This window comes from Diadema antillarum, unplaced genomic scaffold (assembly GCF_040938485.1).
Source record: "Diadema antillarum isolate AM-2024a unplaced genomic scaffold, OU_Dant_1.0 seq00000810_RagTag, whole genome shotgun sequence".
NCBI classification, from domain to species: Eukaryota; Metazoa; Echinodermata; class Echinoidea; order Diadematoida; family Diadematidae; genus Diadema; species Diadema antillarum.
In genome coordinates this window covers 417,650-437,312 of record NW_027271690.1, presented here as the reverse complement: position 1 = coordinate 437,312, position 19,663 = coordinate 417,650, and the positions used below count along the sequence as shown (strand labels likewise).

At 39.0% G+C, this 19,663-nt stretch overlaps 1 protein-coding gene across 1 annotated transcript in view; it reads right to left on the bottom strand.

Annotated features, from left to right (window-relative positions):
* Nucleotides 1-19,663, bottom strand: part of LOC139739649 (histone-lysine N-methyltransferase MECOM-like) — a 141,031-nt gene that overhangs the window by 89,540 nt on the left and 31,828 nt on the right. The window contains exon 2 of the mRNA XM_071650259.1: nucleotides 6,317-6,870. Within this exon, the coding sequence (XP_071506360.1) occupies nucleotides 6,317-6,870 (554 nt within the window). The remainder of the gene's footprint in view (nucleotides 1-6,316; nucleotides 6,871-19,663) is intronic.

Here is a 19,663-nt window from a genome sequence, read left to right as displayed (position 1 = left end):
GTTGCCATTTCATACATTGAATCAATACATCACACAGACATCAATTTAATTCTTTTTCTCTCAGATTCTGTTAACCCTTTTTCTACCACCTGACTTTCCATCCCTGACTTTCCATCCCTGACTGGTAAGTTCATCTAACTTCTCAAATTAAGTTCTACCATCAATATACTCTTCTATCTATTCATTCTTTTCGTTACACTCCTTTCTCATATTCCGTAAGTCTTAAAGAGATGGTATAGTTTTGGTTGAAATGGGGATTCAGGTTTTAAGTTTTTGTGACATAATTAGAAACCACATAACTTTTTTTCAATTTTGAAATGGCTGAGATATTCTAGTAGGCCTACAAAGCAAAACCACTGGTCCTAACAAAAGGTGGGTCCCACCTTCATGAGGACCACTTTGTTTTACCTTGTGGGTTTTTTTGTTGTTATGATATCTCAGCTATTTAAAAACCAATTTTCATCAAATAAACTTTGAATTCCTCTTAGAATTGTATGCTCTTCAATATTTCATATAAGTGGCTTCAAATTATCATGCAAAAGGATAAAACCTGAATCCCCATCTCAACCAACACTATACCATTCCTTTAACCTTCTCTGTTTCTCACTCCTCCCCCCCCCCCTCTCTCTCTCTCTCTCTCTCTCTCTTTCTCTGTCTCCCAATTATTCTTTTTTCCTCTGCCCTTTACAATAACCTTTCTATAACTCTCAAACCCCTGTATCATCATATATCATCAATATTGTGTCATGCCCTGGGGGTGGAATGCATTTATGAACATCATTTCCAACCAATCCAACTTTCAAGCTATGGCATCATTTCCCATCCTTGCTTTGATGATAGGAAGAGAGAGATGATGGTAAGGTCACTCAATTTTTTTTTTTTTTGCAGAAAATTCCTTTCTAAGCTACTTTCAAGTTTGAAGACACCATCTCCATTATATCAGTTGAATCTCTTCAAATTCTGATCATTTTAACAAAACCCAAACACAACAAATCAGATATGATTACATCAATTCATAGAGTATGGAAAACATAATGTAACTTAAAAGCAGACTGATAAAACATAATCATCATGGCAAATAAGACATACAAATACATTTCACAATCACCACCTATATCATGCACTGATTAAATGGGGTTAAAATGACAGTTTAAGAAGTCTTTGTAAAATCTAACCTTTTAATCACCCTATAGCCACACTGATCCTCTACCCATCATTAAAGTCATTGTAATCATGTTGATGATATAATGATTGTATATTTGTCTTTATCTCAGTTCACTTTTAACTCATTATTTAAAAAAGAAAAGAAGCTATTTCAGGATTTGTGTTATTAGCAAGTCACAGGTTGCATCTTGTTACAAAAATAAAAAGATCTCAATGAGAACGAGTATCTGTTATCAATCAAAACAACATTGTATCACAACAAGATATTGCAATATCATATATTTGTAGCAACTTTGCTTTAATATACAGATATTGTGAAGACTTTCTTCTCTTATTTGTTGAAGTAGAAAGATTGCAGAGCAATATGTGTTTTACTCTCGACTGAGAAAGAACCAGGTACTTTTTAAAATTGTATAAAAATACTTGTACAAAGAGGTTGCATCATACAGACATAGTCATATGGGAACCCATAGGGATGATGAATATATTAAAGACATGATGTAATACTGTAAAATATGATATATTCGCAGCATGAATTTTTCGCAAATTGGAGCCGACGGCCTTTTTTGCGGCATGAAATTTTCGCAAACTGCCACTGGCATTCAATGCATATAGTGTAGGCAAGAACTTTCGCGTGCATTTTAATTTTGCGAATCTTCTCGCTCGCGAAATTCACGAAATTAAAATGCACACGAACATTCCTCATTTTACAGTATACAAGATTTTTAATATTGATAAATTTACCAAAAAAAAGTAACATGACAAATACACTGGGTAAGGTATGATGAATGTAGAGAGTACTGTCACTAGAAATTTTCTCCCTCTCTCCCTCCTCCTCTCTCTCCCTCTCTCTCTCCCTCTCTCTGCTAACACCCCACCCTGGCTCCTATTCTGTTTTTCCCCTCGTACAATTTCAATTCGATATTTTTGAATTGACAGACAAGATTGCCAATTAGAGGATGAACCTAGATCAAGGCCGTAGCACCCCAAGCCGAGATTTGATCGACACATAACACGCCTTAACAATAACACGGCGAGCTATTCCCCACAGAAGGGAGACGGGACTGCCTGAAGGAAGGTGAAGATGTTCCGGAGAAGAGCGGGAGAGCGAGGGAGATGGACTGAGCACTGATCAGTGGAGGAGGAGAGAGAGGGAGAGCAGGCATGTGAGAAAAAGATCGAGAATGACAAAGAAGAAAAGAAGGTATATTCAAACACTTCTTTTATCATATAAATGACACAGAGAAGAAGAAAAGTGATAAAACATGAGATGAAGATGGTGTGCAGTAGGATACAACCGACAGAAATCAGGATTCTGTAAAAATGAGAGGAAGTTTTCTTCCCAATATTGTAATATTACGTGAGAGATGAATAAAGGAAAAGAAACAGATGTAATGAGGAATTGGAAAAAGTACAGGAAAATCAGAAGATACGGGAAGATATAAAGAGAAACATAAAGAAAGTAGAGGCAGAGTGCCGTATGTTACAAAGAAGATGGTGAGAGCAAAAAGGAGGTAGAGAGTGCGAGAGAGAGTCAGAGAGGTGTTAAAACTTGTGTTGTGCTTGAGGGGAGAGAGAGGAGAAGATCAGAAGAGATGAATATTTTGTCGCAGATTCCAATTCCAATATTCGCCTCCCTTGGAGAAATGCAATCCGACAGCAATCTGGATCCGGCATTCAAGTGCTGGTGCATTCCTTTCTATCACTACGATTCCCCCGACACTTGTTACAATGCGCTCTCTTCTGATTCGCTCGCGACTGGCCTAGTCAGGAGATGAAAGTAACACCAGGAGAAAGAAAAAATTCCTCCCAAACAATTTGTCATGGTTTCAAAACACTCTTCATATCTCTCTCATTCCTGTTTCCTAACATTTTGTAGTTAGTTTTTTTTTTCTCCCTAGCAATTTTCTTGTGCTTTTCCCCCTTACAACAAAATTGTTTCTTTTGCTTAAACATTCTTGCCAATTTCCGAGTAAGCAGATCTGAGCATAACACTCAGATGACATCAAGAAGAATATTTTGTCTGCAGGCGATCCATTTTGTTCAAGAGTACAAGTAACAGGAATCACTCCCTCAAAACTAGGAGGCACGCGTTTTTTGCTTCAAGAGAAAATTAGTTTCAATAAGAACAAGTATCTGAGCCTCCACAGAAAAATAACTGCTTGTGTCATATTACATTTCTTTTATGTATTTTTTTTTTTCTGTTCTGACAACCCTTCAAAGTTATACAAACTTTGTTCACATAACAAGAGTGTCATGGTGACATCTATATACTTTCTTCTTTCTTTTTTTAAAATAAAAGTTCAGAATTTGTAGTGGGTTGGAAAGGTGAGTGTACTCAATCATGCAGGACATTGAAGTCAATTGAGTTATTTAGTTTCTCCATCTCAATTATTCAACCCTCATACGGTTTTTCTTCTTCTTGTTTTTTTATATTATTGAGGCTGTTATTGCAGAACTTCATCATTACCTTTATGGATTTTTTCTTATTTTGTCATCAGTTGAAACAATTTTATTCCATATGAGAGTTTAAAAAAAGTGAAATGACAAATGCCTTCAATAATCTGGAAGTAAATTATTGATCTTGTTTATTTAACTTCTAGTGCTGTGTCTGAAATGAAAACTGATATGTTTTTCTGTATTGTTGGATTAAAAAAAAAAACATCGTCAGCTAAGAATGCCTGAAAGGCTGCACAATTTCCCATGCACTCCTCAAAACTCCAGTACAGTGTTGGGAAGAAAAAAATTCAGTGAATGCAACTGCAAACTAAATACTGCTCTGTGTAATTATAAATTCAAATTTCTTTTGGGCATACAATTTTGTTGATTAGCCCAAAATGGATATGTCCCCGAAACAGCTTACAGGAATATTATTTCTATAGGACAACATAACAGCAGAATGTTCTCCTACTATGGAAAATAGGAAATATTCATATGCATCAGATTTCTAGAACTGGGGCTTCACGAGATATTTGCATCCACCATTCTTTGACATAAGCTACATGATATCCACTTAAAGGCAACTGTGAAACAGGATAAAAGCTCAATGTTACAGGAATGGTTTCACCAAACAGATTCTAATCCATGCATAGCGAGCCATCATCCAAAGACCATCTGACAAAGGAACAAACATCATCAGTGGTTTTACAAAGAACATGCATAAAGCCCATGATCAAGCCAAAGATATTGTGGTTTTTCTGATCAGGCTCAGACTCATTAGTGCCTTCTGCCTTGACTCCATATTTTATTTTTCTTTATTTTTTTTTATTTGGAGATGAAAAAGTATATGCATATTTACACACCTGCAATCTAAAAACCACCAGCGAATTTCTGCTTTAGCTACAAATGCCTTTTCAATATTTTGTCCTATGATTAGGACCCCACATTTGAGTTAGGATCACAAATCATATGAACCCCTCCCCCTTCCTGCCCTATCAAAAGAGAAAGACTGTTCAAACAAAGGACTTTCTGGGGAGTGAATTGGCTGGATATCTGGGCAGCAGACCACGACTGGGGGGTGAAATTATCGACCTACCGTTAAATTGGTAGAAACATCCCCAAACAATCAAACAATAATTGTTGGTATTATTTTCTATTTTTGTGAGAGATGCCACGACTCATTTCAGTTCACACCCGGCACAGGATATCAACTCAATTTGCGATATTTCAGCTTTTTTTTAAACCACATTTATCTGTCATCTCATCAGGGGCTCGTAGAGCACATCTGGACATCTCATTTGTGGAACACTCCTGCGCACAAAACAACCATTTGAATCCGGATAGAGAATGAGCACAAATGACAGCACATCAGTCAAATGGTTGATGATTTGAGGGTTTTGTGAGAGAAACGATGCAGAATATGATCCAACAAGTAAGAGGTGATGAAAAGTGTATATGCGTGTATATGTGTGTGTGTGTGCATGCCTATGTGGGTCTGTATGTATGTTGAGGAGTACAAATTATCAGAAATTATTACTTTTCCATGAGGATAGTACTTCAACTTAGAATATGACGGCCTACTTGTATACATATTTCTATTTACGTTGTACCCTGTTATTATATGAGCACTTGGTCCCGATTGCCCATGATCAAGCTGAGTTCGATTCAATTGTAACCCACTGAGGACGGACTGATTTTTATATAATGTGCGTTTCCCATCAACAGCTGCCCAAGTGTACTCAGAAGTAGTCTTCAAAGGGTTAATTTGTTTTTCCCCACAGTAGTCGTCTTTGTATGAATCCGTAGAATTCAGTTTAGTGCAGGTGCGCCCTTCAGACAAGAGTGACTTCTGGTCAGATTGAAGAGAATCATCAAGTCCATTCGCGAAGAACTGGAGCGTTACAGCGCAAGGTTACATAAAACAATCGTGTTTACGTCTGTTTGCCACCATCCCTGCCACATGTGACATTAAAAGTGTGAGAATCCTGATGCACACTGTTCAGTAATTACGTGGGATGAAATGCATCGGACATGCTCTGGTTGCTTCCACTGGTAGATGACACTACATGACAAATGTGGATGACTTGTTTAATGGACACTTGGCTCTCTTTTTTTTTCTATTCATCTTTTCAAATCTATGCAAACTATCTTTCTCTCTCCTCTCTCTTTCTCTCTTTCTATCTCTCTGTAGACATATAGATGTGCAAATATCGTCTGTTGAGAATGATAAGGGAGTTAAGTTGTCACAAAATCCATAGCGTTCCAGACAACTTAACGCCCTTCTCATTCTCAACAGACGATATTATCTACTCATTCATTCAGTCATATCTTATTCATTTGTTCATTTACTTATTCATTCATTCATTCATTCATTCATTCATTCATTCATTCATTCATTTATTCATTTCTGTCTTCATACGTCTGTTTCTCCCTAACTCCCTTCTTGTATAAGAAGGTACACTGTAGTCTATGTCTGCAAAATACACCATCTTCAGCAGTTAAAAGAGTGAAATGGCAATATGTGTGATCACTGTGAGGAGATGTAAGAGATGGGTGTCACTGAAATCACAGCATCAACTAATAATGACATAATTGATGGTAAGGGTTCGAAATTCAAATATTTCTTTAAGAAGTGAAAACATTAAGTTCTTAACAATATGTTCCTGATTGACCATACTATTTTCCTGGAGCATTGAAGGGGATTATAACCTACCTCCCAGGCATACTGCGTGTCTTTTACAGAGGACCGCTCAACTCCAGTGAATGGTCCAAACTTCCGTCCCTGCGGGATGTCCACAAGGGAGAAGACACCAAGCCCCGCCTCTTGGATGCAGCTCTCTTGCAGCTCAAACTCCGGTGGCAGGATGACATCTTCTGGTATGTAGACCGGTGGATGGGCGTGGCCAGGCGACGTCCTCGGTCGCTCCCGCATCACCTGCTGTCGCGTCTCCGTGATCATGTGTCGGTGGTTCTCGCTCATCAGGACTTGGCTGCTCTCTCGCACGGCTGGCAGGTTCTCCCCCAACATCGACGGCTGCTTCTCATGGATGCGCGGGAGGTGGTGGCTAAGAGGGAGGAGCGGAGGGGACTGATGCTGGAGGGGGACTGGGAGAAGAGGCAGTGGTCGGGTGGTGTCTGGTTGTCGGGCATGGTTGGGATGATGCTCTTTGGGTGGAGCTGGCGATGGAGGAGAAGACGATGATGACGATGCACCACTGTCAGACTCATAGGCTCCATCTTCCTCTGTATGACTCATTGGGTCAGTGTCTGAATGAACATCAAGAGAAAAATAAATAAATAATGCACTTCCACGCACTACTCAGTGATAATGTGAAAAAAAAATCTGTGTAGATTTACATGAATGTTTCAATTCCACCAACTTCTGATAAACAATATAAGAAAACTTTAGAAGTATGGCATCTGATTTTATCTTTACATTGATTCTAGGTGTGCGTTCGAGCGCTCTAAAGCGAACAAAAGCGAACTGAATTAAAGCGTACCGTACCGAACTGTGCCAGTTTTGGAGCGTTCGAGCACTCTGTTGAGAAAGCGTACCTCACGAGCTGTTTTTAGAAAAGGTCACGCTTGTTTACAGCAAGAATGTCATTCACCTTGCGCTTGACCTACTTACAGCTGTCTCGAACAAAGAGAATGATGTCTTTGCATTGTGACGTATGCGCATGATACGCGCATGCTTTACAACGAACTTTTGGTACGCTTTGGTACGCTTTTGGAGCACATCGGGAAGTGGTCCACTTTTGGCTCGGTACAGTACGGTACGGTACACTTTAGGAGCGTTCGAGCGCTCCTCTGGGGCGGGTACGGTACAGTACAGTTCGCTTTAGGAGAGCGCTCGAACGCACCCTAAGTCATCACTCATTTAGCACTAAAACACTACATGTTACAATCAATGATAAAAGAAGTGTGAGAGAATTTTTAGCTTCATCAATCCCAACCTTACTTTACTAGCATCCATTCTTACCTGAGCAAGCATTCTCCAACTGAAGACATTAGACTTGCCATTTCTATGAATACTACCATAATCAAGTGACAATTCAAAGTTATCTCATGACAATCTAAAATCTCCATTCCACATCTATGATGACTTAAAGTGTGTTAACATTCCTGGTAACATACACCACCAACAGAATTTGCACAAAAAAGAAGTGAATCTATTATCACATATAACCATTTACAATAATGGCCGCATGCAGGCATAAAAATCACGTACAACACAAGGTTCTTGCCACCACCGAGGAACACATAGAGCCGTGAAAAGTGTGGACCCAATTAAATGAGCTTCATTCACAAATCAAGACACATAGTGGAAATGAATTCTGACAGCCACAAGTCAAGATCGCGCTGGTTTTTGGGCGGGGTCACTGGCCTCAAAGTTGGGGCCATTGACCTCCGATGGCATCATTGCGGTCTTCATCCTTGGTGCCTGTTGTGACCTCTTTCTTTGTCTGTCTTGCATCCATGAATGCTGCAGCAAAAAATCACTTGAACAAATCCCTGTCAAAGTCTGAAATTATTTTTATATGTAAAAGTAAATGTACCAGGTATGACAGGTTTATACCAAGTGTATCAGTTCATGAATGGGTCAGCTTATTTACTTTGATACCAAATAAAGAACCAATTTCTTTTAGTATATGGCATCATGTTACATTTCTTTCACATTGCTGTCTTTTTTATGGAAACATGATTTATCTCAAGATGGAGATATGTGACCTTTAACCCGTTGAGGACGAGTCCAGAGTATACTCGGGCAGGGGTCTATGGGAAATGGGTGTTGTAGCAAAATCAGCTCGTCCTCATAGGGTTAAGATAAAATGTACATGTATTGATACAGCATATCTTTTTTGACATCTCAAATGAAGTTCCCATGGCAAATATAATGAAATGTGTTGTCAAATTGGTCCTTTGCATTCCAACTAAAAAAATATATGTAGCAGTTAAGTCCTCAAACTTTCAGAGCAAAGCAAAGGGTGTACACTTTAATAATGCACAGTAAGTCAATCATTAATCATCCATATAAAATAAACAGACTCACTGGATTTTTCCATTTTAAATTACTTGAAATCAAAATCTATTTGATACAATTGGTAATGCATATACTCAAAAAGTTTTTGCCGCCATACATCAAGTGATTTTACTCTCTCCACGACTTTTTTATGTTTCATCTCTTCTTTTACCTTGGATTGCATATTTTATATGAATCAACTGACGGAGGGAAAAATCCCTTTCTGGGAAAACAATGGAGACTGCATAATAATGGTAGGTTTAAATGACGTGTGACATATATCAAAGCTTATCCATCAACAGAGTCCCAGTCTTTTCATTGTCATCTAGGCTAATCAAATCACTCAACTCATCAATTAAAAGTTAAATCAAATTATCTCATCAATCCATGAAAGCAATTTTGTCTCTTTTTCCGAATTATGAAAAATGGCAAATTACACCACCATCTATCTCTGCACTAGTCTATGAGCCATAGACCTTTCCAAGAACTTTGGTGGTTGCTTTTTTTCCCCCTTCCAGTCAGAGCATTAAAGGAAGTATCGAAACAGAGGCATATACAATTTGCAGTTGATGTATGACTAAAGCATATGCATATTATCAACAAATGTATTGCACCTCACTCCTACATTATACTATAAACAGTTGCTGCGACAGTTCTGTAATTATATGTTATGATTATCCTACAATGTGAAACATTGATTGACTGAAGATAAGGGAAAGCACTTGAACATTTGCAGAAACATAAATGAAAGCAATTTTGTCTCTCTTTTTCTTATTTGTCAAATCATAAACAAAATTGTGAATTAAACTACCATCTACCTCTAACTAATTTAAGATTAAATTAAGCTAATCTAATTATATATTTGCATGTCATCATTCTGTTTTACCACAGTATCGACAAAGTTAAAAAAAAAACACCAGAATAATAAAGGGATGAATTAATGCAACACTAGATAAGACCTAAATCATCCACAACTTGTAATATTTTAATCAACACACAAACTAAGCAATTTAGCTTCTTCTGTTTTTGTATTTATAGAAAACTGTAATATCTCTGAAGTAATAGAGTAGATAATCAATACTACATAGACATTCAAATCTTGCCAATTAATCCTTTCATGCACTAGATAATTTTCTGATGATTTTATCAAAATAAAAGCCCTTGCATACATTGTGACATTCTTAGCTTATTTCTTATCAAAGTAATTTCTTCCAAAAAAAATTCATATGGAAACTGAATTTTAGAATACTACATTTACATGATCTTTTTACTTTCTACATCTTCTCATAGAAAGCCCAATATAAAACAGCTTTGGATAATGAATACTCAATTACACTACAGTGGAGACTACAAAATGACACTGGCCATCAATATGCCAAATAAAGTCTGTTGAAGAAGACTACAAAGGGAAATCAAAGTTTTGTTCCAACACCAACCTCAATACTTCACAGTTCATCCAGCTATTTCAAACCAGTTAGTACCAGTCATGTCTATTATCAGTCTCTTGGTCTCACACCTTTATGGCTCGTTCACATTTGACACAAAAAGCAAACTTGACATCATGGTCTCAACATTACTCTTAGGATTATGATCCACATCTTACCATTTAACAATGTGTGCCTACTCAAAGGTTAAACAATAGTGATTTAAGCATATTTGTGACACCCAGCTTAAAACCCACAAAAAGTCACAGATTAGGATTCTCTGTAGTGGACCAAAATATGTCATTTGGGATGATTTGTCTCATTTCTTATCATTCCATACCCTATGTATATTTCCCAATCCCCCTTTTTCATTCCCATTCCCTTTCTTGCTTCTTCCCTCCCCTTCTCCTTTTATCTCTCTAATTTTGTACCTATTTTTCATCATCTCTCTCTCTCTCTTCCTCCTTTTTTTTTTTTACCTAAGTGGGGTGTCGTAATCTCGGATCCACAGGGTCAAGTTTGATACTTTTCTTCTCTTTTATGCCCCAAGAGTGGACATCATTACCAATGGAAGCAGACACCCCTGCCAATTATAAATTTTGTTGTTGATGCAAGAAACAAAATCTCATTTCCTTTTCTTTCAATCCATTAATTCAAACTCCAACCCCACTTTTTTTTTTCAGTCATTCTCTTCCAGCCCAACCACCTACCTACCCCTCCCCCACCCCCTCTTCTCCCAGACCAGATCCAAGAGCTACAGATGTGAACTTGTTGACAAGTTGAATGCCATCAATTAAGTAATAGAGCACCTGTTGGTAGGCAGGCATCTGAAGAAGTCTCAACATCATCCGGAAATGAGAGGTCAGGTTGTTTACAGCCAGGGGGCAATGGGATGGTTGCTGTCTGATGTTAAATGACCTCAAATCATACCCACACATTGAAATGATCAGTTTCATTAATTCTTATATCTTAAAAAGAAAAATGAACAGAAATTTGGCTGACAAATAACACAGTAGGATCTCACCCCTCCCCCATATATACATACATACATACATACATATAAACACTGAAATGTGACTGAAATTTTAGTAAGAAATATCAATTCCATAAGTACCTGGCCTATATTTTTGCATTTGTGTTCTTTTCTTGATAGATTGAAGTCCCGCAAACATTAGGCAACATTTCAATATACCAAACACTGTCAGTTGTTGTTGTTTTTTACAATTCCCTTTTTATCTCATGAGATGTACAAGCAGCAATGTTATTATTGAGATATGATGACTCAAGGCTTTTATGATTACCTATCCTGAAGATTTAGAAAACTATTCTGCTAAAACAGCAATATGAGTAGATAGTAAGAAAAAGAGTATCTCCATACTGTTGTTTTTCTTGCTCCAGTCTGACCAACATAGTCTCATAGGATTACAATGGGAGTCTTCAACAAATTGAAAACACATCAAAAATGAGAGTCTGATGGATGAAAAAAAAAAAGATATCTAGATGCAAAAAGACATGTTGTGAACTCCTGCATTCCCCCAGTTCTGCCCTCCCACTTCCAGACGTGCCCTGGCAGACGCCTCTGCTGAGAACAGAGGCAAGACGTCATCGTTCCATCATGTCAGTTTCTCTATGATCCCCTCCCCACCACCATCACCACCACCACTATCAACATCCTCCCTCCATCCTACCCCCTCCCTTTTGCCCCCCCCCCCTTCTCTATCTTGTTCTATTGCTCACTTTCTTTCTTTTCTCATCCTCTCTTACCAGAAGACAGGACCAAGATTGAGCGTGTCCTGCTGGGAGTAAATTATAGCCATCAGCAGAACCACACCTCCTCCCCCACCCCCAAAAAGAAGATCTCTCCTTAGCAACAGGCTCCTCATCCACAGGCATCTGGCCCCCAATGCGATGCAAGGAGGTTCACATGTGTTCAACAGATAGCATTTCCGTCGGACGCCTCCTTCCTGCCTCCGTCCCGCCTCCCCGCGTGGCTTTTACCGAGAAAATCTCTGGCCGCTCCTTCTTAATTACCTTTCAGTGAATTTTCTCCCGATCCTTCCAATCATCAATCAGTATTTCATTATCACTCACTTTCCCTCCCCTCCCCCTCTATCTCTCACTACTATTCCTGTATCATTCAGTCAATTTCTCCCTATTCAGCACTATGCTATTTAACCATCATATCTGTCCCCACCCCCATTAACTAATTTCTTCTGTCTTTGCTTCATTCTCTCTAGATATTTCTCTTACCAAGGCTCGACACTATCGTGTTCTTTTTATCTATCCCCAGAAAGTGGCTGCCCATCATCTATTTCTGGTGGCCCAAGCCACCAGGCCACCAGGCCACCAGGCCACCAGCCAGGCCACCAGGCCACCACTACTGTCCAGTCCTGCTTCCTTTCCATGGTCTGCCTGTTAATGAATAATAAATTAAGAAACAACACCTTTCTTTTTTGTTCAACCAACCATTACACAGATCTGTACTTACATCTGCCATTTTATTAGACATTTAACCAGACTATTTTCATGATGTATCCAAATCTCACAATACTTTATCAACAGAGGTTCATAGCCCCACAACTACCCTACTACCAACAACTCTGTGGCTTGCCAGAGACTGTCTATGCGTAGCATGTTTTCAACAATCCATTCAGACAAAAGAACCATGGCAGAGCGCAACATGTGAGCATAAAACTTTGTGAAGATTGCAGTTAGAATATATACTGCCCTCACATTGGTTCTCTGTGCTTACAAGCATGATCTAAAAAATTAGGAAGATTCTCATATTTCTTTGTCTTCTGGCTCAACAGGTTCCTGCACAGAGAGAGAGAGAGAATGCCCACAAGAAAGGGGGGGGGGGGGGGGGGGGGGGGGAAGGAGGGGGAGAGAATTCCTTCATGAACTGTGAACCCCGGACATGACAAAACATGATCCCTGAGCATACAAAGCCGATAAGGGGATTCAGACCACGCTTCCTGGTACTTCAAAACTCAAACCAGACAAATCTCATCCAGTGATTGCTGTCATCAGTCCAACAGCTGATAGGAACCCATCTCAGTAAACAGCCCGTCTTCTCTCCCTCTCCCTCTACCACCACAACGGGAGAGGGATGGCAGGGGGTAGAGACCGGTCCAGGGGAAGGGAGTCGCCCGCCCTATCTGGTATCCGGTTTCTTGTCTTGTGGGGAGGATGAGGCCCAAAGATTAATCCTTCCTGAACCTACCCCCCCCCCCCCACCTCATTTTCTTCCCTCTACTTACAGTACATTATCAGAATGCACTCTCATACATCTGAATATCCAGACATTGGACAGACTACAATAATACCTCTGCAGCAAAGATCAAAAGAAAAATATGACTCATGAAATGATTTTTCATATCAACAATACAGACAGTGATGCATTCTGCAATCCTGATATAGAAAAATAACTACCAATTTGCAGGAAAACTGTAACTCATTATGTCTCCCTCTATCTACTCAACTACAAATAGACACATTGAGCTTGTCTTTGACAATGGATATCAGCACAATTACCACAGCCAGATATGACAAAAAATCTCCTCTACAAAATAAATAGGAAATAAGACATGTCAGCTTGCATTGGCTGTAGTTAAAGATCTAACATTATTCGAGATACTGAATATTATGATGGCAATTGTGATTAGTGATCACAGTGACAATGATGACAGAGGTGATAACAATCCAAAACTAGGGGCCCGTTGCATAAAAGTTACAATTATGGTAACTTTGCCATCCAATGGTAACTTCCATGGAATTCTTGATTTTGATTGGCTGTTGAGTATTGTTGCCATGGTAGTTACCATTGGATGGCAAAGTTACCATAATAGTAACTTTTATGCAACGGGCCCCTGATGTTCAGATACCGGTACTGATACTTGTAAAGATGGTTATGTTAGTGATGGGGACAATGACAGTGCTGCGGCTAATCCATAATGATTATTGTTGGCTAAAACACAACAGTGATGATTATGGTGGTAGTGATGATGATGATGATGATGATGATGATGACATGATATGATGATAATGATGATGATAATGACAATAATTATGTCCTAGGACAAGACTTGAGATCATCTCACTCTTAATTCCACATTTGCAGGTTAAAATCACACTGAAGTGAAAACATTTTCTTACAAGTTGAAAAGCCGTGGTAACACAGATTTGCCCTTGGTTCCCCCAGCTCTCCTCCCTTCACCATCAAACAAATGGAACCTCTCATCACTCACACAGCTGAGGATGGAACGCGTCTCCTTTGCCCGGTAGGAGGGGGTCACTCTGGCGCCTCTTTCAAGCCGTACAGGTGCGACGACCTGGCGGACAGGAAGCTCAGCATCCGCCCAGCCCGGGCAAGATTGAGCTGTAGGCATCACTTGGAGGCATGAACTTTTCTCTATTACTATTCCCAACCCCAGAGCAGGAAGTTTTGATTGATAGATTTCCTTCTGTGCATGAAACAGTATCAAGTTCACTAACAAAGCACGGCCATGTTGTTCCACACATGACACCAGGGAACAAAGTGAGTGGTTTTTCTTTTGGACAGTCATGATGATAGAGGTGGTGGTAGTGGTAGTGGTGATAGTTCTTGCTGCTGCTGGTAGTGGTGGTAGTTCATGGGGAGATGAAGAAGATAAGTTCCCTCACCACACGAAGCTTGATAAATATGAACTTCATTCATTCTAATGATGTCATTAATTGTAGATATGGTTGCAGCTCTGAGTCTCTTCACAGAGAAGAAGTTTTGCAGTAGGCCTACATGTATGTTGCATAAAACATCACAAATGAATGTGATCACTCATAATGCATCATGCACCAGGACCTTGATGATTTTTTTTTATACAGTGATAACATCCCAATACTTTACACCTTGTCCCATATTATCTAAAAAATTTCTTGAGCAAGTATCTTCAATCTTATACAAGCTATTTCATACTGATGCACCTTACTACAGCTCTTTCACTTCCATTTTTCACTGCCTCTGTTCATACATTCTTTTTTTTTTCTTTTGCACTTAACTTGTCAGTTACATAATGTTTGATTTACAGATGAGGATAGTTGATAAGAGGCCAATTGCTATCTGGAAATACTATGACATCAAAGTTGGGGATGTTTTAGCTGTCTATTTACACTGAAACAAAAAATTATAACATTATGGCACTTCAGAGAAATGGTTTTATGCTACCATAATGCGGATGTATGAATTCCTCAGCAGTTTGGTGCACACATATCAAGGGCTATAAATGTAACAAAGGGTATGGACAGCTCATTCAAAGACTATTTTAATTGATTGAATGGAAGTTTGCAATAGCGGGGAGTCATACAGTAAATCTTGATGGCAAACTTGACATCAAGTTAGGAAAAATCATACCTCAGTGTGTCACACTTCATTGATTTTTTTTTTCCTGTTCTGTGTGAATTTTCACAGTTGCATGTGAACAGTCCTTGGATGGAACTTGTCTTTTGTTCTTCCTATTCAGTCCACTATTTTTGTTCATGAATACTGATTAATCATTAACATATTCATGAATCTCATATAGCATCGAACCACATGCCTTCAATTCAGTGTAACAAAAAAAGTAATTAACAGATTTATTTGCAACACTTGCTGTTAGATCCTTGTAAATGATAGCAGCATATCATTTTTGTGTGTCTATCAATTATTACCGCATATTTTGATAAAACACTTCCCATGAATCCACACAAAATAGCACAAGAAAAAAAAAGAGACAAGACAGGTGCTAAGTATCCAAATACTGTGGTGGCAACAGAAAATCTCTCTGGGGGATAAAATAAGTCAAAAGTTCATTCTATAGGAGAGTTAATCATTTACCGACAATCAACATAAAAGTGAGAATTTACACGAGACACAGCCCAGATATCCTACAAATTTGAACTTGTGATCATAACTCTCCTTTTTTTTTCCAATTTAACAGACAGTTGGAATACACATGTGCTGAAGATCAAATGATAGCGCAAAGTGTTCTTTGTTTGTTAAATCTGCTGAGAACTGCAGAAAAATGTTAAATATTAATCTACCATAAAGTCATTGTCTGAGCAATTTCCTACTCTCTTTTCTTGATTTGTTTATTTACCAGATGTTCTAGCCCTGGGAATTTCAAACGGGAACAGGACAATGATATTCCATTATATGTAAGAATAGTGGAAACAACAGAATTAGCCAATATGGATGAATGATTTTGTCTGAACCCATTGAAGACGGGCTGATTTTGCTACAAAACGCATTTCCAATAGACACCTGCCCGAGTATTCTCAGGACTCGTCCTCAAAGGGTTAACTGGTACACCAAGATCTCAATCACATCAATGAATGAATCATTAACTACAGAATTAAGGTGCATTTTCATCTCATTTCTGAATATTTGTACAATTTTTATCATGTTAGGAATCTAGGCCAACACAGGTATGCAATAATTTGTTAGTTCTTTTGTTGTTGTTTTTTGACAGGATAAATATTTTGCACATAGACCCTATGCTTTTACTTGAAGAATGTTTGGTGCAAAGATTTAGTGCCATTCACTTTATTTTCTTAGCACGATGTGCTGCTGGCAAATAAAAAACAGGTGATTACAAGGCATTAACATCATTAAGAATTCCCCCTTGGCTAATTCAGCTCTTTGTTGCCTTTATCAATAACCTTTTTTTCTCTTTATTTTTTCCTTTGCCAAAAGCCTTCAACACTCAGAAAACTCTAAAGATGGGGAATTCAAGTCAACAAATGCTTTTGTCCTGAGAATCCACACAAAACAATTAGAACAGCTAGCTCTGAAAGGGGAGCATTTGATTCAACAAGGATCAATCTAATGAGATAATTGGTCTGGGGCTGAGAGGTCCTTCTGTAAATCTGGGTAAGAATCAATTACTTTGTTGGTCCCCTATTCATGGAGATGAGAATAGGAGATTGACCCCTTTTGATAGGGAGCAAGTGCTGGTAGTGTCCCAGCCGTTGATGGGCACAATGTTCAACCTCATTCAAGCACAATATATCTTCTCTAGTCCCTCCTTTGATTCTCTACCTCCTCTCCTCCACAAAGTAGAAGGTTGGGGATTAGTCACATACTGGTAGGGTGGCTGGGACAGGATTACCTCACTGCTCAACGGTGTCCTCATTAGGGTCAAAAAATCTCCCCACCTGACCACAGAGAGGGGTGACAAGTCATCTGGCAATGGACTCCAGAAAACAGAAACCACAGAAGTGAGCAGGGTTTGCAAAGTGCACCTCTGGGTCAGTAAGATGGCGGTCCTGAGGGGCGCTACTCTCTAACAAAATGCTCCATTACCACCGGCGACCTGTTGGTGTACAATGTCTATTTCCCACCTCCCTGGCCAGAGCTTTTTCTTTGGGGACCTGTGCACGCTGCTAGAATCTTTAAACCTGAAATTTTGGTGGCCTGAAAAGGAAATGTAGTGGCCCAATATAAACAGAAACAAAACAATCCATTTCAAATATCAAGTACCCAATATCTAACTGGACCAAAAAATGGAAATTTGGTGGCCCAACATCGGTGCGTAGTGGCCGTGGGCCACTGGGCCACTTTTTATGTCGACCCTGCATATTGGAATGGTGGTCTTGGGCTGGTTAATCAATTGAAGACCAGTCCACAGTATGGTATGCTCAGGCAGGTGTTTACAGAAAATGTATCTCTCAAAATATGTATGCTTTATTAACACCAGAAACCTGTTGGTGTCCAAATGTCTGTGCCATTTTGTAATGGTGGACTTGAAAGGGTTAGCCCATTGAAGACCAGTCTTGAGTATACTCTGGTAGGTGTCCATGGAAAATGAGTGTTATGGCAAAATCAGCTTGTTTAAAGAGATGGTATAGCTTTGGTTGAAAAGGGGGAATTAAATTGATTTGATAAAAATCTGTTTTGAAATGGCTGAGATATCTCAAAACAAGAAAAAACAAAGTGGTCCTAATAAAAGGTGGGTCCCACCTTTCATTTGGCTTCTTTGCTTTTTGGACATCTTAGCCATTTCAGAGCCAGTTTTCATCAAATAAAGTTTGAATTCCTCTTAGAATTGTATGCTCTTTCTTCATATTTCTTAACACGTTATTCATTATCTCACAAAAAAGTTGGAAACCTGAAGCCCCATCTCAACCAAAGCTGTACCATCCCTTTAACATATCAACCTTTTCTGCCTCAACCAATGAGACAATATGTCAGACTACATACGTATGGCATTCATAGAGTGGTCCATCGAGATTGCTCAAGTGAAATATCTTTCTTTTTTACCCCTTTTATACTGCGCACGATTTTTAGCTCGCTTCTGAAGCGAGCTAACTTTAGCTCGGGCTAAGTCGTTTTATACTGCCATTCTCGACCACCCAAGGTTGCGTGCGAGACCAGACCTACTGCCCCCCCCCCCCCATTAGTCCTTCCCACGAGCGTGAAAATTCAGTGACAGTTTTCATACTTACTTACGAGTACGAATTCAGTTCCGTTGTTATACATTTCTCGCGAAATTCAACCAATCATCGGCATATTACGTAATGCGCCGGTCTATTTTTTTTTTCTCACGAATCATGTCATTTTTTTTACAGCGAACAGTGACAGCATAAAATACTATTAATACCAGTGCATGCGATGTGTAATACACAGCGCGCCGGTGTCAACAGTACAGCAATAATGGTACATATTGGCAACCCGGAAGCACCATACACGCTTTCCGGTCACGGGTCAGTGAATTTAGCCCAAGCTATACTCGCGTACTGTACCTTCTATACTGAAGTTAGCTCGGACGTGAAGCTGACCTGATCCATCCCCCTAGAGCGGACTAACTTTAGCTCGGGCTAACTATTTTTCGACCTTTTATACTGAGAATTAGCTCGCTTCAGGTCCGCACCTGAAGCGAGTTAATGCCCAGTATGAAAGGGGTATACGTGATGCCTCATTGTGGTCAAGGTGGTAGGCATCATGATGTGATACATGTGTCATTCTTTAGAAGACAATTTATGGAACAAATGAAGAGTTTGTTCGCAAAAACCGATAAGTCCATTTTTTGAAGATTTTGAAGTACGGTCTCTGTCATAAAGTACAAAATAATACCTTTTAAATGATATATTGGTCACTACATATAAAGGTACATTTTTGAAGTTATGGTCAAAAGAAGCAAAAATTTTATTATTCTCTTTACTTTTCTTGACCTTTAATCGCAAATATCTCCATTTGGCAAATATGGACTTATCGGTTTTTGCGAACAAACTCTTCAAATTTTATTCAAAGCCTATCTCTATCTGTGTAAATCAGCTACATATGTGGAGGAAAAAAATAGAGATCAAATCATGGCATAAATACTTACATCCTTTCAAGTACGAAATAATTTCAAGTTCTGTATTGCTACCTTTTCTTAAGGAAAATGATTCACTATTTATTTCTCTGCCCTTCCTACTACAACTAAGTTAGTGACAAGCTCTTTTTCCTTATGCCTCTGCTACCTTGAGTAATATGACTAGAATCCTAAGACCGGTCCATCTAGAACTTAGACATTTTCAGTTCATAGCATTATCACAGAATCACAACTACAACATGCCCTATCAAAAAAAAAAATGAAATGAAATGCACTTTTGACAACAA